General features: G+C 37.9%; 1 protein-coding gene across 2 annotated transcripts in view; it reads right to left on the bottom strand.

The window, feature by feature from the left end:
* Positions 1 to 22,894, bottom strand: part of MLLT3 (MLLT3 super elongation complex subunit) — a 288,090-nt gene that overhangs the window by 107,435 nt on the left and 157,761 nt on the right. For both annotated transcript variants that reach the window (NM_001192549.2, XM_005209892.5), the window contains exons 3-4: positions 19,754 to 19,836; positions 9,247 to 9,390 (exon numbers count right to left, since the gene is read on the bottom strand). In NM_001192549.2, the coding sequence (NP_001179478.1) occupies positions 9,247 to 9,390; positions 19,754 to 19,836 (227 nt within the window). The remainder of the gene's footprint in view (positions 1 to 9,246; positions 9,391 to 19,753; positions 19,837 to 22,894) is intronic.

Raw genomic sequence — 22,894 nt, 5'->3', positions numbered from 1 at the left:
TGACTGCTTAACTATGTACCACATTTTATTTAATAATCTCGGAAAGAAGGGGATAATTCAGATTTATACCAATTTACAGCCCAAGGTAAATTAGTAGCAGATTTAAGAATTGAATTTGTGCCTTTAGATTTCAAATCAAACATTCTTTATACCACACACCATGGCTGTGTCCTTTGTGGAATAAGGGATATTGTGTTTACCTACCATTTGTTGTTACGCCTCAAAAATAAAACAAATATCTATTTTAAAAGTCTCAGACATCTATTTCCTAAACTGCTACTACAGATCCTAATCACTGTCAAGTTTTCTTATAGCTTACAGGAAAAGAAAAATTTAGAAAATAGAATGTTAATCTCTGTTTCCCTTTCCCTTTTCTACTCCCTCCTCCCAAATTGTTTTTCTTGTAATATTATAGAGTATGAATCCAAAAAATATCCAGGGGTGACGATTAACACAAAAATTCCTTTACCATCCTAGGAGTCTGGGAATGGATTCAGATATATTAGATAAACTTTCTGTGCAGCTTTGAAACTAGGGCATAAAGAACCACCTGAGCCAAGAAGGGAGAAAGAAAGTGAACCAATAGTTTTCAACTATAGTATTTTTGTATTTAGAGAGAGAAAGAACTATTCATTTCTTAACTTGAAATTCTTCGATTTCTTCTTTTCTTGGCTTTTTTTTGGTGTGTGTGCGTTGGAGACAGGAGCTAGGGGCAGGGCTATGTGATGGTTTTCTTTCAGATATTACAGCATTTCCTTTCAAGACTAAACTAAGGTTCCTACGCAGGGTCAGCTGAACTGCTGCTCCTGAGTGGCCAGCCGAAAGCAGCATGGCGCACCATCCAGCACGAACAACTCAAACACTCGTCACGGCTTTCCTACTCCACACTCCAGGAATATCTGCCTGTTTCTTTCTCAGCTTAGCCTCTGCTCAACTTAGGCAGGAAAAGTATCTGAACTTTGGACTCAGTGAAAAGTGTGCCTCTATTTTTTCCCCTCCTTACTGAACAGGTGAACAGGTAACCTAGAAGAAGGAACAAATGAAAGCAGGAAGATCTATGCCACAGATGCTCTTTTGGTGCATATTTTCAAGTCTTTAACTGTCCTTCAAACAACATATGTGATTTTCAGAAGATGTTAACTATAAATTAACCATGAAGTATGCTGAGTGACATAAATAACTTTTCTACTATCATGACCATACTTTCCAATGGATTTCATAACTTGGACATTCGAGTTATCATGTATATATCTGTTCTACTTTCATGATTTACTTCTCCAGACTTTTGGTGAGGGGCAGGGGGGTGGTAGTCAAAGAAATGGAAAGAAAAAAACACTAAATATGACATAAAATTGACCTCGATTCTGAGAAACAACCAAATAGATGAGGCTGCCTGCTTGATCTTACATTCATTTAAATATATCACCTTTTATCAGTGCTGGTGAAAAACAGCAGCATCCTTTTATCTCTTGAGGCAGACATTTACAGGATGATATATATCGAAAAATTACATAAAGGCACACTAGTCCCAAAACAAATATCCAAAAATTCAATGAAGCTGTCCAGTAACAGCAACTAAAATAATTTTCTATGTATTATTTCCTTTGAGTTATTTTAAAAATAAGCAGCCAGCTATCCCTCTCTGGGCACTGTTAAGATGAGTTTGCCACAAAAGCCACTTATATTTTTAGAAGCCAAAGTCTTGACAAATCAGTCCCGAGGAACATAATTTGTTACACGCTGAAGAATGCCTGAAAACACAGACCTTGGTTAAAGAGGCTTCCGTATCTTTTTGTAACCCTTCCAAATGTAAGTATGTGGGAAGAATACTCATAAATTTAAGCTGAACCGAAACATTTAGAACATCTCCAATTTAGAACACATTAAAATGCGGTCTTTGAAGGAAATGAAAATGGCTTTAAACATATGAAAAGATGCTCATCATCACTTGTAAGAGAAATGTGAATTAAAAATGAAATATCATTTTTCACCCATCATATTGAGGGGAAAAATGTTTAATGAATCACTGTATGGCGAAATAGGCACTCTTACACATTGTTGATGCAAGCACAGAGTAGTATAACATCCTTGGCAGGCAATTTGTAAATGTCTATCAAAATCTAAATTCCACTTTGCCTTGGAGCCACGATTTTACTCCCAGGAATTTATCCTACAGATACACTCATCCATGTGCACAAACAACTATATAAAAGGTTATTCACTACAGCATCGTTGGTGGCCTGGAGGAAGACTCATTATATGTCATTTTGTATTGGATGTGTATTTACCTATTAAAAAAAATTAAAATTTGAGGGGAAGAGAATGTGATCTGTACTGTTTAGAAATTCAAAGTGTTCTGAACTCCCCTACAAAAGGAAATACTAAACCATCCTACACAAGATTCATTCCAGAACCCTGAGATCAAATGCTATGTTCAGATGGCTTGACACGGCTGCATTAGTGAAAGCTCCTTATCATAAGATCCCTTTGGCCCTTTAGTAACCAAAACCCTTTGTTGGGAGTCCACTGTGGGTCTGATTTCTACTTCACAATAAGTAGTGCTTCAAAAAATTCCAATTTATTCCTTGCAAAAACATATCAGATATAAATGAGACTGTCACTCTGAGAAACAGGACTGCATTATGCTGCAGACTTAACACAGACTGAAAGCATGTTCCCCATGTCTTCTCCAGCAAATCCTGCCAAATGGGCGTCTGAAACGTCCTATTGAAACAGGTGGTGTCTGAACAGAATTGGATTTCTGCCTATAGAAACCCTAGTTTTAACAACTGCTGTGGTTAGTTTTAATTTTCAGTCCTCAGAATTAACTGCTTGCCAGCGATTCAGAAATAGACTGAACAACATGTTTAGACCTTGCTCTGTTTAATTGAGGAAAGAAAGAAAGGGGAAAAAAAAAGCCCACCAACACCCTACCACCATCCCATAAAAAACAACAGAACCAAAGCAGACCACTTGATTTCTAGGCCAAAAAAAAGGGAGCAGCTGTAAAACAAACTCAACTCTCTAAAGATGATTGTCCCTTTTGTGCCTTCTTCACAGAAGCACAAGATGTACATACATACTCGCTGAACACACTACTTAGGAAATCTAAGGGCTTTGAGAAACTTTTAATCTTCTGGAAATTTAGAATTAAGAACAATGGTAAGAATCGACCATTTTTCCAATGAAAATGGACATCTTAAAAAATGATATTGCCAACAGACCTCTGTTTTAACTTATACAACCAAAATACAAACAGCCAGAATGTAAATTCCTTGAAGAAAAATACAATGGGCTAATTCCCTTTAAACCCAATGGGTTGGTCACACTTGCTGGTGATAAAACACATATTCTTGTGAATAAAGCTAGGGTAGCTTACACTAAATAACGAACTTTTTCCACCGTACCTTTAAGTGCTTGATATAAGAATGGATAAAGCTCTAATTTTCTAGGCCAGCAATCAAATTAAAGGAATCCAGGGACTGGCTATCTACTATTGAGCTGCACAACATGGTTACCCATTCTCAATGAAGGCAACACTGTCTTGACCACTATACAGATGATGAACTGAGATTCAAAAACATGTAATAATTTTCCAAGGGTCATTCAGTTAAAAGATGACAGAGAAGAGGTTTTAATTTAAATCTGCCTGATTTCAAAATGTCTCCAATTGTCTCATACTCCCTCCCAAAAGAAAATTCAGAGAGATAAATTAATGAAATGACAAGTTTCAGTTATATGGCAAACATTGTACCATTGCTTTGCCAACACCCACATAAAAACTCATCCTCTCTCAATCAAAAGCGATGGATGTCAAATCCTCCTGCATTTTTCAGTGTGACTGAATTCCAGCTATTAAGAAGGTGATCAAGTAAACAGAGAGAAACCCATCTATCGTGATCGTAACTCCTTAAAAAAAAAAAATCCTGACATTGTAAAGAGCATATTTGAAAATCCTTCCACATGGATTCATCAGTGCATGGAAAAAAAAAAAAAAGTATCTCAGTGAAAGTGAGAGTTGCTTCCCAATGGGGTACATTTGATCCTTTTGCTTATAACTCAAGTATAAATAGATGACATCAAGTCTGGCCCTCAGAAGTTTATAGCTCACTGTGCTCTACCTCTCCTACCAACCAAAGAAGAAAATAAGATCTCAAAATGAAGGCAATCTCCTTCCAGAAGTTCTTAGATTATTATTTTCCATTTTTAACCTCTGGCCTGGTTTAGTTACTAAGTTGTGTCCGACTCTTGCAGCCCCATGGACTGTAGCCTGCCAGGCTCCTCTGTCCATGGCATTTCCCAGGCAAGTATACTGGAATAGGTTGCCATTTCCTTCTCTGGGGGACCTTCCCAATCCAGGGATCGAACCTGTATCTCCTACATTGCTGACAAATTCTTTACCAACTGAGCCATAAGGGAAGCCCCTTTCTGACCCCTATCTTCTGTCTTTTTCTTACACAGGTCCCAGAGAGGCTAGCTCATAAACCAAATCTACAATTTCCCTATAAGCTCCAATGACATCTCTCATTTAGAGAAAAATAACTGCGTGTAAATAAAATCATTTTGTATTTCTGTATTCTCTGAAAATGATGCTTAAATCCAAAGATAACCTTTCCACAAATTTTTTTTCTCTTTTCTTTGAAAGCAATGATTCCTTAATTTTAGATAGCTATTCAAGAGAAGAACACAGATAGTATTAAGTTTCTTCCAAGGGGGAAGCGCACCAAGATTTCTTTGACACTATTTAGAAAAGAATTACAACTTTTTTTTTTAAGAAAAAAAAAAGAGTAAAAAGAAGAAAATCTCACTGCCCACCCCCCAAAAAGTTGTCATATAGCTTACAGGTTTATAGATTATGAAAATCTGCCATTTTTCAAGATTCTTCTGGCAAAATGTTCTTTGGAATCATTTTCTTCTGAAAGCTGAAAAGCACTTTCTAAGATGTTGCCAGCTCTAAAAACAACCTTTCTGATCCCTTGAAAAGCCAAGTTCTACTTTTAATAGTGCTATGTACTTTTGTTTTCAAAGAAAAAAGTGAAAAGAAGGAACTACAGCCAAATGATAAGTTTACTCTACTCGTGCCTCAAGCTATACATGATTTCACATAGTACATATGAAGAAGGGATCGATTTTTTTCCTTTAAAAACAACATATACCTCCATGGTACATATGCAATATTTAAATATGAGGAAAAACAGCACCCCCTTTCACCCCAGGCTCCAGTTAACAAAAATGTTTATACAAAGAAACAGTCATGGGCATAAGATTTTCTAAAGCAAAAACAAAAGCAAAAAAAGCAAAAACAAACAAGTGGAACTACATCAAACTAAAAAGCTTCTGCCCAGCAAAGGAAACCATCAAAAAAATGAAAAGAAATGGGAGAAAATACTTGCAAATCATATATCTGATAAGAGCTTAATATCCAAAATATATAAAGAACTCATACAACTCAATGGCCAAAAAAAAAAAAATTCAAACAGTATGATTTTTAAATGTCAGAGAATCCGAATAGATGTTTTTCCAAAGAAAATATACATATGACCAACAGGTGCATGAAACGTTACTTGACATCACTAATCATCAGAAAAATTCAAATCAAAATAAGCTATTACCTCATACCAGTAACAATGGCTATCACCAAGAAGACAAGAGATGGTAAGTGTTGACAAGAATGTGGAGAAAAGGGAACCCTTGTGTGCTGTTGTCAAGACTGTGAATCCTACAGTGCAGTCACTATGGAAAACAATATGAACCTTCCTCAAAAAATTAAAAATAGAACTACATATGAGCCAGCAATCACACTTCTGGGGACATACCCAAAGGACATTAAAACAGGATACTGAAGATATATCTGTCCTCCCGTGTTCACTGTAGCATTTCTCACAATAGCTAAGATATGAAATAATGCTAAAGCTGAAACTCCAGTACTTTGGCCACCTCATGCGAAGAGCTGACTCATTGGAAAAGACTCTGATGTTGGGAGGGATTGGGGGCAGGAGGAGAAGGGGACGACAGAGGATGAGATGGCTGGATGGCATCACTGACTCAATGGATGTGAGTTTGAGTGAACTCTGGGAGTTGGTGATGGACAGGGAGGCCTGGCGTGCTGCAAATCATGGGGTCCCAAAGAGTCGGACATAACTGAGCAACTGAACTGAACTGAACTGAAGATATGAAAATAACCAAAGTGTCCATCAACAGATGAATGGATAAAGACGATGTGGAGATTTGTGTATGTGCACGTGTGTACATAACAGAATATTATTCAGCCATGAGAAGGAAGGACATCCTCCCATTTACAACAACAGGGATGAACCTTGAGAATATTAGGCTAAGTGAAATGAGTCAGACAAAATGTATGATATCGCTTATATATACAATCTGAAAAAGGTTAAACTCATAAAAACAGAGGCCAGAATGGTATTTACCCAGGGGTGGGAGAGGGGAGGTGCGAGAGAAGGGAAGGTATGGATCAAAGAGCACACACTTCTAGTTATAAGATGAATAAGTTCTAGGGATCTGATGTGCAGCATGATGGTTAGAGTTACTAAATTATATATGTGAAATTTGCTAAAAGTCAAATGATAGAGAAATGGTAATTACCTGATGTGATGCAGGTGTTAGCTAATGCATGGTGATAATGATTCTGCAATACACAAGTGTATCAAATCAACATGCTATAACCTTAAGTTATACTCCATGAAGCTGGAGAAACAGATCTCCAGTCAAATCAAAACGGCTTATAAAATAGCTGACACCATGACAGAATGCATTGGACGCTACTTAGCAACTGAACAACAACAATGATAAAAATTAAAATGTCAGGTGAACAAAATATTAGGTATACAAAAATCTCAGTAAGACAGTTTAATAGTTCAGATTCTCTCATTTCCATCAAAGACTATTTTAACCCTCCCATGTGAAATGGACAGAATCTATGAGATTACTAGTATTTCAAATGAATTTTTAAATGTTAATTTTACTACAAAATTTACTCAAGTCAGTCACTTAAAGAACTTATGTCGAATAATGGGTGTGCTTGAGTACTTCACATTTTAGAGTTGTCAAGACACAATGTAAATCTAATGGGGGAAAACAGGCAGGCTTCGAATAGCACTTAAAGAAATACAAAGGAGGGAAGTTAGAAGTCAAGGAGGATAATTCTGAGATAAAAGCCGAGTAGAGAGAAAGACAGAAATCAACGAGAGACCTTATCAGGGTGCAGTGCTGCACTCTGCTGCATTATCACTGACCTGTAACCTCTTCTCCAGCTCACAAACAGCCCTTGAGTACTCCAGGACTAAGTGGATGTTTTAAAAAGTTCTTGTGTCATATTTACTTTTTCCGACGACCCTTATCAGAAGCCTGATGTACTCAAGCTCCATAATTCACATGCTTCAATTACCTACCTAACTACATACCCGAGAGGAATAACCAGAGGCGTAAAATGCCACCCTCTTAAAAAGAAACATAATGGGAATGATTAGGATTTAAAATGGACAGGCTCATTTTTAAGGGCATAGTCACAGATAAGTAGCATCAACACTGTGCTCTAGATAACTAAAAAGAATCAAATAGGGTTTGTTTAAAAAACACTCCTGAATAAATATATAATAAATCCCTAACTTTAAAATAAGTTGTATGACAAAAGCCCATTTCTTTACCAAGATACATTTCCCCATGAAGTACTATAAATGGTCATTCATTTCCAAAGCTGGCCCATCGATATCTATTTAACCCATAATCTACTGACATGCAATACAGTGTGGAATGAAATGTGGTAGAAGTTCTTGTAAAACTTCAGATGAATGTTGCCCTGTATAAAATCCAATTCTTTCCTACAAAGCTCTCAGGTAGAGTTTATCAGTGAAAGGAGACATCTTAAGAAGTTACCATCTACATACCCTTCATATAATAAGCTCATGAATGCAAAACTTCAAAAACATTTCAGTAAAACTAAAGGAAGGGAATCCTAAAGAATGCACTGGGAAAAAAAGGGGGAAAATATATATAATAAAAAAAGAAAACAACACACTGCAAAATGTTATGGGATCTGAACTGCCTACATAATATGACACAAGGAGTTCAGCTAAAGTAGAAGCTGATGGTCCCAGGAGCACTCAATGTTAAGTAGATTTCGACCCATGTTCGTCTGTGCAGCTGACTTCGCTGCAAGCAAACATTCCATGTTTATGAGAAATTCCACTTAAAAGTCTTTCCCTATCCTAGCCAATTCACATGGGCAAAAACTTACCATGCTAATTATCATTATCTTAAAAAGAAAAATCCATCTATTACCTACAAACAATTCAAACAAACAAAAATATGCTTTTAAATGAAAAATATGTAATTTGAATGAGTACATCTTTTCTATTAATTTTGACCTTAAAATTTGGACAATATAGTTTTTAATGTAACTTTCAATACACCAAAATAAAATTAAGGTACTGTTCTTAACTGAAAATAGTTTGGGTTTGGATTGCTGTCGAAATAAATCTGAACTGTGTAGACTACACATGCATGCTAATTCACTTCAATAGTGCCTGACTCTTTGTGACCCTATGGACTGTAGCCCACCAGACTCCTCTGTCCATGGGATTCTCCAGGCAAGAATACTAGAGTGGATTGCCACGCCCTCCTCCAGGGGATCTTTCTGACCCAGGGACCAAACCAGAGTCTCTTCGTTGTCTCCTGCATTGCAGGTGGATTCTTTATCACCGAGCAAGCAGGGAAGCCCAAATAAGACTATAAGGCTGTTCTAACCAATAATGTAATTTCAGACTCATACCTACTTAAAATATTGTTTGCTTACCTCTTCTTTTCAAACCATGAGTACACAGTGAGGTCATTAAGGTGCTTCATTTCTTTTACCTCTCTCAAAATACTATCATACTTCTTGACACACTGCTGCTGCTGCTGCTGCTAAGTCACTTCAGTCCTGTCCGACTCTGTGCGACCCCAGAGACGGCAGCCCACCAGGCTCCGCCGTCCCTGGGATTCTCCAGGCAAGAACACTGGAGTGGGTTGCCATTTCCTTCTCCAATGCATGAAAGCGAAAAGTGAAAGTGAAGTCACTCAGTCGCGTCCGACTCTTAGCGACCCCATGGACTGCAGCCCACCAGGCTCCTCCGCCCATGGGATCTTCCAGGCAAGAGCACTGGATTGGGTGCCATCGCCTTCTCCCTTGACACACTAGGAACTAGCTTTTTATGGGAAGGCTTTCCACAAGAAGACAGAATCACTTACCCCTCCTGCCTTCAGCAACTTTCTTCTGAACTCCTCTGTGGGATTGTTGAAAGTCAGTTTTTCACAGCGGAGGTGATTCACTGGTGGATGGCCTTCAAGATGCAGGAATAAGTCATAATCAAAGCGAACTTTCTTAGGTTCCTCCTAAAAGTTAAAAAAAAAAAAAATAAGAACACAGAGAGTTAGGCATAAATAGAGATTTAAAGCAAAAGTTTACTTCTGATAAGGATCAGAAAAGACCCAGAGGTCTAACAGCTACAGTGTCAAAGAAGTACCGGGGGAAAAAAATCATCATGGAACTATCTACAAAGCAAAATGGAAACATCTGAAAAATTAGTTTTTCTTTGAGGAAAACTGAAAAGAATAAATTCATCATCTTTCTTGCAATCTCTCAAGAGGTATAACACCACTAACACAGTCACTCAACTGGAACCCTAAGACACCCCTGAAGCCACTCTTCCTCCCCTGACTCTACCACCCTACACCCATCATCAAGAGCTGCCATTTTCTCTTTTAAAATATTTCCTGAAGAAGCCCTCTAACCCATAACTGGCATGCTCTTACACATTGCCCAAACTACTATAAAATCCTTCCTCTAATAGCTCTTCCCACTTCAGGATAGATTATCAATTCCTTCTTCATTCAGGCCTCCAAATTATCCATATGAAACAAAAACCTAGCCATTTTCACTCCTTGATTAAAATCTCACAAGTTCCCAGTGCCATCAGAATAACAATCTGAGCTCACCTATACGCCACTTAGGAGAAGGCAATGGCACCCCACTCCAGTACTCTTGCCTGGAAGGTCCCATGGACGGAGGAGCCTGGAAGGCTGCAGTCCATGGGGTCGCTGAGGGGTCGGACACGACTGAGCAACTTCACTTTCACTTTTCACTTTCATGCATTGGAGAAGGAAAAGGCAACCCACTTCACTATTCTTGCCTGGAGAATCCCAGGGACGGCGGAGCCTGGTGGGCTGCCGTCTATGGGGTCGCACAGAGTCGGACACGACTGAAGCGACCTAGCAGCAGCAGCACATGCCACTTAGGATTTTCAACATCTACTCTTGGTTCCGAGTCTCACCATAGCCTTTCCACCCATCTGATGGTCTAGCCACATGCTGTGGTGGGTTGCTCCCAGATTTCACTCATTCTCAGTTAACTCTGGGTTTCACTCTTGCTTTACATTACTATGGTCATTGTCTACCTCCATTTCTCCACCTTCTGCTTTACATGGGTAACTTCTACTCATCTCTCTCTCTTCAGGTTTTACTGGGAAGGCTTCTCTGAACTCTGATCCTAACTACCTCTCCTCTGTTCTGTGTGCCTCTCTCTCTTATCCTTGCCACGTCTTAGAATAACTCTCTTCTTACTATCTCCCTTTACCCTGCTGGATCATAAGATGTTTGCAAGTAGGAATAATGGCTGGGTCATCACTGTACCCTCAACAACTAGCTTAGTGCCCTGTGCATCGTAAAAATGCAATAACGCCTGTGAAATGAATGAACATGTGGCATTTTCCTGGAGGACAAAACAGCACCATATCCAAGAGAACACAATAATTATAATTCCATGATACTCAAGGTTCTACTCTCCAGCCATTACTTTAGCTAGCTAAACATCTAAACCTTTCCTGATTCTCAGGCATCCACAGGGAAATGAATACTCAGCATAATAATAACAATAATATGTTTTTTAACATTGATCTCATTTAATTCTCATAGCTCTCCTTAGGGTCAGTTGTCAGCTCTGTTTCACAGATAAGGAAATTAAAACACTTAGAATTTATTACTTTTTATATAAGTCCTTGTGTATTATAGATATTAACCATCTTTGTGAAATGTTACATTTTTTCCATTTGTCATTAGCTTCGCCATTTTACTTTTTTAACAACAGCTATTTATGTTTTTTTAATAATAGCTTTATTGAGAAATAATTCACATATCGTAAAATTTACCCATTAGGAGTGTAATACTTACTGGGTTTTAGTACATTCACAGAGTTATGAAATTATCACCACCTTCTAATTTCAGATTTCCATCACTCCAGAAAGATATCTCAAACTCTTTGGTAGTCATTACCCAGTCCCCCAGATCCTGCATCCCCTGGCATCACTAATCTATTTCTGTTTCTATGGGGTTGCTTATTCCAGACATTTTGCATAAATACATGAACATACATAAAATATGTACACAATATTTTGTGATCTTTTGTGACTGGCTTCTCATACTCAGCATGATGTTTTTGAGGTTTATCCATGTTGTAGCATCTGTCAGTTCCTTTTTACAGCTGAATAATAACACATCATATGGGTATTCTTGGTTTTGGTTATCCATTTGTTGGTAAATAGAAATGTGAGTTGTTTCCATTTCTGGCCATTATGAACAATGCTGCTAAATTTCTTCTGGGTATACACTTAGGAGTGCAATTTCTGGGTAATAAGGTAATTCTATGTTGCACATTTTTTAGGAACGACCTTACTGTTTTCCAGGGTGACCGCACCATTTTAAAATCCCACCAGCAACATGAGGAATTTGTGTGTTTTTTTAAATACAGTATTTTCTAAAACTACACAGTTAAATAAACAATGTTTTTCTTTTTCGAAAAAGAGTTTGTTATATTACTAACACATAACATAACCAAGTGATTTGAACCCAGTTCTTTTGACTAAAAAGTCTTAGCAACTAAAACTGTCAGAATGTAGGCATTACCTACTACATATTCATGGGTCTCACCTCTTCATTCAAACTTACCTAAATCATAGTCTCTACTCATTCACTCACTGTCTCTCACTTCTATTACTCATCTGGCAGAAAACTTGCTACTTCTTTCCTTGATCAGAATGCCATTCTCTCTCAGGGTGCCATTTTCCTCACACTTACTGGCATTCCTTCTTAGTTTTCATCACAAGCTGCTGCGTTTCCTTTTTCATTGACTCTTAAATGCCCTTTAATTTTTCGCAAAGTTCCCCAGGGAGACAACACCCATTTACCGGAAGTTAGTTCCTCCTATATGACCATGACTCCCCTCTCTTTACCTCCAGCCCAGTACCTGACTCCCTTTGCACGTGTTCCAGTCTAACCACACCTCCACTGGGATGAACCGCAGCAGCAGCAAAGCCATGCATTATCCTAAACTGAAGTTATCTTCATGTGTCCTTTCCCCTATACTCTATACGATGGCAAGCAGAAACCAAGGCTAACATACACAAAAATCATCCGAAACACTTCCTTCTCGCTTACTCATCACAGTCAAACTGCTTCTGAGGTCTATTCAGAATTCCTCCTGAGGAGCTCTCAAATCTATCCCCAGTGCTCTAGTCACCCTAACCGCTGCCTGAGCTTGGACCTTGACCATTCCTCATCTGGTTGCCTCTGTTTTTAAACTTACCCCTTTCTACTACCCACAATGACAAGAGAGTGATCTTTCTAACACAAAAGTAAGATTACTTCTTCCTACTGACATAAAAGCCTTTAATGGCTCATCATTTTCTACAGGATAAAATCCCACTTCCTGGTAATAACCATTGCAGTCTTTTAATACCTTTCCTGCATTCCCTTTGTGCTCTTACTATGCTCTGTCCTTTCACAAAGGTGAAGCACTTGCTGTTCCCCAGTGTTTCCTACTATCTCAATTTGCCTTTCACATATAGTCTTCCCCATTGTCAAAAATGTTTCCCCTCCCAGCAGACAGACTCATCATTCAAGACCTAACTGAAGCAAGAACTCCTGTGAAAAGTCTCCCAAACCCTCCCAACCCATCTGAATTAGACACCCTTGTTAGAGCATTCCTTTACTAATGTAATTATCATAATCATTTTTTTTAGCTTATCTGCCTTTTCTCTGAATTGAAAATAGTCATTATAACCATAGAATTCATTTGAAAAATAAGAAGGGCCATTTTCTATCTTACAATTGGGAATGCAAATTGGTAAAGCCTTTGAGAAGACACACTAGCAATATCTATCAACATACTAAATGCATACAATGTTTAACTCAGTAATTCTGCTTCTAAGAATCTTCTCCACAGAAATACTCAAATATGTGTGCAAAGGTACATAAATGTAGATATAGATGTAAAATACAATGTTCGAGGTAGCATTGTTTATAGTAGACAAAAAATGTGGATAATCTGCATGATATCATTACCATGGCATACCATGCAGATATTTCCAAAAACTTGGAAAGGCGTATCACTAGGGGAATTAAAGGCAAGTCACAGGAAAATATTAAAATGTGATATATTATGCTCTTGCCAAGCTCTACACAGACATATTTTTTTATCTATGCAAATGCATGGGGAGAAAACTGGAAAGGCCATACCAAATAGTTAACAATGATCAAATGAAGTGAAAGGAATAACGCCTAAGTTTTAGTCCATTCACTTTTCCTAGCAGTATATTCCTGCACACTTTTTAAAGGAAAAAAAAATAGACTGATGAATATAATAATTACCAGAAGAAAAAGAGTGAGGTAGTAACATCACTTTACAGTTCATATCAGTTTAAAACCAAGAGCAAAAAGAAGAAAAAAAAATCACTTTTCAGTAAAACTAAGGCTAAATGAACACAGAAAGTGGCTATCTTTGCATGAATCCTAAGGGCAAGTTTCTTTTAAAATTTTTTATAGTACCCATAATATAAATGAAATACAATATTTTAATATAAATAAAAATAAAAGTACCCATAAATGTGTGTTCTGACCAACTGAATATCTTTCTCAGAGGGCTGACATCAATCTAACATCAATCTATGCTCCATAGAAAAGATTTTTCTTCAAAGTTCAAACAAGGAAGCATGTACTTATTCTCCATATAAAACGAATACATTTCCTAGAGGTTGGAAATCTGGTTTTGGCAACATTAAATTATTCCTCTCAGTCTGCTTCAGACCTTGACATTTACTTATGTACTTTTCTGAGGACAGAATGAAAGAGAGAAGCATGGGATTTTTTTCAAACCTGAAGTGCTACAGTCAATTATGTTTCAGTGGGCCTGTTGGTTTAGTTTCTGAAATACACATGATTCTCACAGATAGGCTTGTTTCATTGCATACAACCACAAAATAAGAGAAGAAACAAACAAGAACTCAAAACAAGCACTGACACTCCACCACTCCTCTTGACTCTGACCTCTCAAATAAGTGAGCAAAACTGAAGACAAGCTTATTGTAAGCAGGAAAAGTACTAGGATGGAGATGGGACCAAGGACAGGATGATATATACTGAAAACGTGGTGGCAGGCCCCTTCCAACACCAAGTGCAGGTCTTTTGCTGCTTTCTCTCATCCCCTATGAAAACTTGAAATAATACTTTTTTTTTATAAACCATTATTATAATGGATGTTCTTTCTACAAGACAGAGTTAAGTAAACTCCAGGGATAAATACAATGATATACACTCAAAAGAAATGAAATGAACATTCTGGAGAAATGGCCCAGACCTACTAAATTTTCACCCATGGGTCATTTCAGTAGGAAGAGAAATACGAAATATATCCAGCTTGGAGATCCAGAATAAAAGACAGCAAAATTTTGGTTTCTAAGATAGTCTAAGATAAATTAAGAGAGATGACACAGTAATAATTTTCAAGAATCAAGAACATACAGAAAAGTACTTAAAATACTACACCCATGCATTTTCCACTGAGTTTAAACAGATAATAACACTTACACCATGTTAGTTTGCCTTTTTCTCTAAAGAAATAAGTTTTATAAATACAGGCCTTTCCATCCCTCTTCCCCCAGTAAGCCATGCCCTTTGGTTCCTGTGCTGTCCTTTCCACTCAGGCTCTTGTACTACATATGTGTGTCTCTGTAACCTCATGTATTCTTGCCTTCACACATAAGTGATGGCTGCATACATAAGTGATACCGTAACCGTATATAACGACTTCTGTAACATTTAAGTCATCATTTTTGTTTTATAGACATGTCCATCTTGCTACATTAATTGCTAGATAGCGGTGTGTGCATTATTAACCCATCAGTAATTAACCCCCATCTCTACAATTAGGTATATCCTGGCACAGTGGTAAAGAATTCGTCTGCCAATGCAGGAGACCCAAGGGATGTGGGTTCCATTCCTGAGTCAGGAAGATTCCCCTGGAGGAGGAAATGGCAACTCACTCCAGTATTCTTGCTAGGAAAATTCCATGACAAGAGGAGCCTGGTGGGCTACAGTCCATGGGGATGCAAAGAGTTGGGCACAACTGAGCACATGTATGTATGTATGTATGTATGTATGTATGTATGTATGTATGTACTTTTTCATATTATAAACACTGAAATACTTTTCATTGCGCACCTGGGGGCGGGGGGAGGGAAATGGCAATTATTAAGTATAAAATCTTAAAGAAAATCTACTAGAAAATCAGATCAGATCAGTCGCTCAGTCGTGTCCGACTCTTTGCGACCCCATGAATCGCAGCACGCCAGGCCTCCTTGTCCATCACCAACTCCCGGAGTTCACTCAGACTCACGTCCATCGAGTCAGTGATGCCATCCAGCCATCTCATCCTCTGTCGTCCCCTTCTCCTCCTGCCCTCAATCCCTCCCAGCATCAGAGTCTTTTCCAATGAGTCAACTCTTCACATCAGGTGGCCAAAGTACTGGAGTTTCAGCTTCAGCATCATTCCTTCCAAAGAAATCCCAGGGCTCATCTCCTTCAGAATGAACTGGTTGGATCTCCTTGCAGTCCAAGGGACTCTCAAGAGTCTTCTCCAACACCACAGTTCAAAAAGCATCAATTCTTCGGTGCTCAGCCTTCTTCACGGTCCAACTCTCACATCCATACATGACCACAGGTAAAACCATAGCCTTGACTAGACGAACCTTTGTTGGCAAAGTAATGTCTCTGCTTTTAAATATACTATCTAGGTTGGTCGTAACTTTCCTTCCAAGGAGTAAGCATCTTTTAATTTCATGGCTGCAATAACCATCTATAGTGATTTTGGAGCCCAGAAAAATAAACTCTGACACTGTTTTCACTGTTTCCCCATCTATTTCCCATGAAGTGATGGGACCGGATGCCATGATCTTCGTTTTCTGAATGTTGAGCTTTAAGCCAACTTTTTCATTCTCCATTTTCACTTTCATCAAGAGGCTTTTGAGTTCCTCTTCACTTTCTGCCATAAGGGTGGTGTCATCTGCATATCTGAGGTTATTGATATTTCTCTCAGCAATCTTGATTCCAGTTTGTGTTTCTTCCAGTCCAGCGTTTCTCATGATGTCAACTTATCTGGACACTAAATAGAATACCTACTAAACAGTGGTCAGCCAACATGTCTATTTCACACTGGCTCCCAAGGAATAACTATTTTTCATCTCAAGTGCATTTTTATTCTTTCATATTTTAAGAAATTGAAACTTCCTCACAAGTGAATAAATAGTATGTCTTTCAGTCACAAGAGTTGCTCCCCAAATTACCAAGAAGGCCACATTTGAGTGTGGCCACGTGTTACACACATTACTTGCTGCCTCTTCATCCTGCATTTATTTTCTTTTTAAATCAGGTGGATGAGGAGATTCCAATTATTTCTGTAAAGAAGGGAACTTGGCAGTTCCTGAAGAAATGAGAGCTTGTAAAAGTGACCAGAGAAGTTAAGAACAAAGTAGGAGGCAAGATACTTCATTGCAGCATTATTTTCAAACTAAAGCTTTCAATGTACCTTTCATATACTGCCGGTAGAAATGTAAAATAGTACAGTCATTTTTGGAAAACAGTTTGGCAGTTCTTCAAAAAGTTAATTTAAACACAGAGTTACCACACGACCCAACAACTCCACCTAGGTATACGCCCAAGAGACTTGAAAACGTATATCCATGCAAAAACTTGCATGTGAATGTTCACAGCAGCAGTATTCATACAGCAAAGATGGAAACAAGTCAAATGTCCATCAAATTATGAATACGAATATAAATAAAATATGGCATATACAGTGGGATACATTATACAATGGAACAGTATTCAGTTATAAAAAGGAGCAAGTATCGGTACATCCCATAACGTGGATAAACCTTGAAAACACACTAAATGAAAGAAGCCAGACACAAAAGGCCACACATGGTATGGTTCCATTTATAGGAACTGACCAGAATAGGATATTACATAGAGAAAGGAAATAGATGAATGGCTTAAAGGAAACAGATTCAGCCCAGGAGTTGGGAGAGGAAGAAATGAGGAGCAGTTGCTGATGGAGGCAGGGTTTTCTTATGAGGTGATGAAAATGTCCTAGAATTAAACACTGGTGATGTTTGTACAATATATTAAAACCCACAGAGCTGTACACTTTTAAAGGATGAATTTTATGATGTGTAAGTTATATCTCAATTTTTTAATGAAGGAAAAAAAGAAAGCTAAAAACTAATTTCTTAAGGGAAATCTTGAAATGAGAAAAAAACAAATCTATACCTCAGCGTGAAAGCATGTCTTATGAATAGACAGAGCACATCTCACCAAATTTTGATGTGATGAAAAACATGTGAACATTTTAGTGATATTACTACTGAGGAAGGTAATTATCCTGGCAAAGAGTGACTTCTGCTAAGGAACAGAAGTTAAGAGAATTGCCAATGGAGAGAAAGACCTAGATTAAGAATCTGGTTTTAACACTTTCCAACTGTGTGTGGCCTTGGACAAGCCATGTAATCTTTCCATGACTCAGTTTCCTCTCCTGTAGAGTAGGAATAATAACCTCTCAAAAGTTCTTATAAACCAGCTGAATAAAGTAACATATGTAAAAGGTTTAGCAAACTGCCATGGACAAAGTAAATACTCAAATATTTACACAGAAATAGATTATGTGTAATACTGTGTAATGCCACCAAATAATGTTCCCAAAATACAAACATACAGAAAAACAATTTAAAAGGGTAACGTGTAGGAGGATCAGGGAGCAGCAATGTGGCACACGAGGAAACTGGCTTTTGAAAAAAATTTTTAAATATGGAAAATAAAATCTACCCCTGTTTTCTACACATTCCAACTTTTAAGGATAGTTTCATTAGAGCTTATTTAAAAGCAAATTATCTCTTAATCACAAAAAGGCTTTTATTAAACCGAAGGCTGAACCTTCTATACATTGAAAAAGTCAGTGGAGGGACTTTCATGGTGGTCCAGCGGTTAACACTTCACTTTCCAATGCAGGGGATATGAGTTCGATCCCTGGTCAGGGAGTGAAGATCCCACATGCCTCTCCGTCAAAAAACCAAACCATGAAACAGAAGCAATATTGTAGCAAACACAACAAAGACTTATAAAAAAAAAAAAAAGCCAATGGAACACAATATTGCAATCAACTATACTTCAATTAAAAGGAAAAAGAAAAAGTTGGTGAGGCAGTATTCCAGGAGTGGCTTATCAGGGTTTTCATACTCACTGGTGTTTGTTTACCTGGAAGGCCAGTAAAGATGCAGATTTCCAGGCCCCATCCCAGAGATTCTGATTCAACAGATCTGGGATAGAGCCTGAGAATCTCATTTCCAACCAGCTCTTGGGTGATGCCAATGCTGCTGGTCCAAGCACCAGACTGTGGAGCACTAGCTTGGATGACACAACATTCTAATAGCTCAATTCTTTTTTTTTAAAAAAGTGAATTATCTCACTTTGGGGCAGGTTTTAGGAACTATGATTACCTTAGTAATCAGGAAAGGAATGAAAGAAAGAAACAGGGTGATTAAAAATAACAGCTAGTATTTACTAAGTGCTTACTTACATATGAAGCATCATTCTAAATACTCTACATTGCTTTATTTGATCAATTCCTCTGAGCCACTTTACGAGGTAGGTACTCTTATCCTATCCCCATTTTATAAATAAGGACAGTCAGCCCCATAGAGGTTGAGCAATTTGTCCAATATTATATAGTCTGTGTGTTTTGCCATATATGCACTGCTGAAATTTTTTAAATCCAGTAGAATTCATAATTTCCACTTCTGATATAACCAGAGAAGGCAATGGCAACCCACTCCAGTACTCTCACCTGGAAAATCCCATGGACGGAGGAGCCTGGTAGGCTGCAGTCCATGGGGTCGCTAAGAATCAGACATGACTGAAGCGACTTAGCAGCAGCTGATATAACTGTATATTTGTGTGTTCTGTGTGTGTGTCAGATAAAGATCAAATAAAGAAAAATAAAAGACAATTCTTCAAAAGTCTCAAAATTCTAGAAGTATGAAAATGAGAAAAAGATCATTTCACTGAAAAGCCATAATTTCTCTTTTCTATTTTACAAACATATATTAATCTTCTTTTTCAAATTGACAATCAATCTTCTCTTAAAAGAGACATTTAATGAATTTCACATAATCTGACTCTTCAGAACTGAAATTATCTTTCTCTAGCCACTTCCTCTTTATTTAAGGACAACAATAGCCAAAATTCCTAGAAGATAAATTTAACATTTTTTAAAAACCATCTGGTGATCAAAGTGCTTATAAATCAAACTATTTTAAACATTGTTTGGTTAATGAAGGATCTTCTATTGAAAGATTAATGAGTAAAGATTACATACCTTGTTTTTAAAATAAACCTCAATTGGCAAAATGAAACCAGCATACCCAGATTCTTCTACTTTGTAAGGTGGATCTTTGCACACTGAAACATTAAAAAAAAAAACAAAAAAGAATATGTGAGATGAGAGTTATAGGCAAAAAGACATTCTTCTTTCCTTTAAAAACAAGAAAAAATAAATAAATAAATCCCATCCTTCCACCTACATCGTTCTCAATTTTCATGCCACCTGGCCAAGCCCCAGCTAACTCTGAGTTATTCTTTATTTCTTGTTTAGAATCTACAATAATAATCAGATCAGGTCAGATCAGTCACTCAGTTGTGTCCGACTCTTTGCGACCCCATGAATTGCAGCATGCCAGGCCTCCCTGTCCATCACCAACTCCCGGAGTTCACTGAGACTTATGTCCATCTATAAATCAAATACATTAATTATTTATCCAAGTCTTGATAAGGGATAGAGCATCAGTGTCAGCCACGGTCATGAATGACTTGACCTCAGTTGTTAAACCCTGCCCTAATGCTTTAGGGAAACTGAGGACAGATCCTTGTGACCCAAAGCTTGAAATCAATTATCAGTTTCCTAACAAACATACTATCTATGTCTAGTCTGTGATGTATATCACTCTACCCCAAACCTCTCAGTTCTCTGAGATATCCTTATTTTCATATCAAAAAGTGGCAAGATCACCCTCCTTCCTTAGAAAAATCCCAAACCCAGTATCTCCCAATGTCATTAAGACTCACTATTCTCCATTACCTCCACCAAAGAATATTTACTGAAATATTGTGATACATATAAACACTTCAAATCTATTTATATCATAAGAATATATAAGAAACAATACGGTTTTTGTATTCTTATGAAGAAAGACTTATTTAGACTTGGGAAATGAGATATGCCCTATGAGCTAAATATGATTCACCCCACTAAAATTTCCATTCATTCAAAATCAATCACAAGCCAACTGAAACTATGCTAGCTAAGGCTGCATATTGGTAGTCAATATCACAAAGAAGTCGAAATGTACATGTTGTACATCAGGACCATACAGCACGTAACCCAGGTCTGCAGGGCTCCAATCTACCTTTTCAACCTTCCTCCTTTTGTTAGCCATCAAACCTCTTATGCTGGATCCAACTGCACTGATTCACCACCAACAGGCCCAGTATTTCCCACCTATGATCGGTCCTCTTCCTGTCTCTCATTCTTTGATTCTACTCTTATTATCTTCTGCTAGTTCCAATCCCAGTTTCCTTATAAAACCTTTCCAGCCCACAAGGTACTATCATCTCTTCTCTCTTTACCTTTCTGAAGTATTAACTGTCTGAAGCACTGATTTGACACTTAACAGACTTCCTTTTTATCATATATTCAGGGACCTAATCTCTAATTCCCTTTCACTCCTTAAGGACAGAAACATTTGCTCAGGAACATGAAGAGTGTCCAGGGCTCGGGTACACCTGGATGCCAATCTGGGATCCATCTCGAATTAGCCAGGCCACCTTTGCAAAGTTACACCAGTCGTCTGAGCCTCAGGTGCCTCATCTGGACCATGTAAGGGTCAAACAGGATGATGTATGTGGAAGACTCAGCAAAGGTCCTGGCACACACAAGTTCTCAAGATGCGACAGAAGCGAGGCAGGAGCTCTAACCTGTACAATATCCAATGGTCACGTAACTTTTTCCAATGAAAACAGAAAAAAGAAAACAAGTACAAAGCCCTGGATTTGGATTAGAAGACTGAATTCCATGGCCCTGGACTAAGGATTCTCTAGACAGCTCCAGCTCCATTCCTTTTAAAAGGGAGGGACAGGTATACAGTGCTATATTTAAAATGGATAACCAACAAGGACCTACTGTATAGCACAGGGAACTGCTTAATGTTATGCGACAGCCTGGACGGGAAGGGAGTTTGGGGGAAAATGGATACATGTGTATGAACGGCTGAGTCCCTTGGCAGTCTACCTGAAACACTATTAATCGGCTATACTCCAATATAAAGTAAAAGTTTAACGTAAAATAAAAGAAAGGGAACATGAGTTAAATAAACAATTTTTAAAAGAGAGAAAGAACACCATGTGTACATTGTAAGCACGGCTGTCAAGACTCAAGAAGATTACATATGTGGGGAAATACAAGTCTAAGGCATTTTTAATGCAGAAGATGAGGACGATGTACCTAAAAATTGGTTAGACATTCCACGAATACAAATACGATTACAAACAGTTATACTGAAGACAGGATTTTAACATTAGGCTATCTCCTGTAGCCCACTTTGGGAAAATTTCCCCAAACTGACATCAGAAGTAAATGATGAATGAGGCATCTCACCTGACCTTACAAGTTTCTCTAATAAAAAATGAAAAAAGCAAAAGGACTCAGAGTGGCTTCAGCCCATCATCCACTGACCACCTGCCAATCTATCATGAATTATCAAATACCCTGAACGTTGAGTGGGGGCAGGATGCCACTAAATGCATGGGCACCCCACCCCACCCCACCCAGAAAGCATGACATTTCCAGGCTGCAGAGCCCCTTTTCAGAACAGCAGTTTCACTGGCCAGGTTGCTTGGGATTTAATCATGCCAATGTCATTTGAAGGAAGTTTATTCCGTGGGCTGCTATACATGCCAGAGAAGTTATAGCTGTTCCTTTATACACCCTTTTGTATAATTCATTTTCTCTGTTCTGCATGCAAATTGCTCCTATTATAGAAAACAGCTGTTAATGAGCACATCTTATAGTTGACGGTCTTAGTTTTCTTTTTTCCACCCTCTAAAGGAAATGATCTGTTATGTATTACTATTCCATAGAAGTCTGGTTTTATAAGAAACTGTTTACCAACTCATACCTCAATTATTTTTAAATGCAGTATTTTTCATCAAAATGAACAATGTCTGTTGAATACCCTGAGTTCTTAATTAGAAGCAAACAACAGAAATGTTTTATTCACAGTAAACAGGACAGAAAATCAGTAGCAGTGCAAATACAAACTTATAGTTCTAATAAGAAAAAAGTCAAATTGGGGGAAGTAGTTTGGTTTATTTATTCAACTGTTTTATAATCAGAATCATTAACACGAGTCTCTAACCCTAAGAATCTATTAAGATCTATGTAATAAGATGCCAAATGTCATAA

Source organism: Bos taurus, chromosome 8, assembly GCF_002263795.3.
Source record: "Bos taurus isolate L1 Dominette 01449 registration number 42190680 breed Hereford chromosome 8, ARS-UCD2.0, whole genome shotgun sequence".
Lineage (NCBI taxonomy): Eukaryota > Metazoa > Chordata > Mammalia > Artiodactyla > Bovidae > Bos > Bos taurus.
Note: the sequence above shows the minus strand (reverse complement) of the source record. Positions and strands in the feature narration are given on the sequence as shown.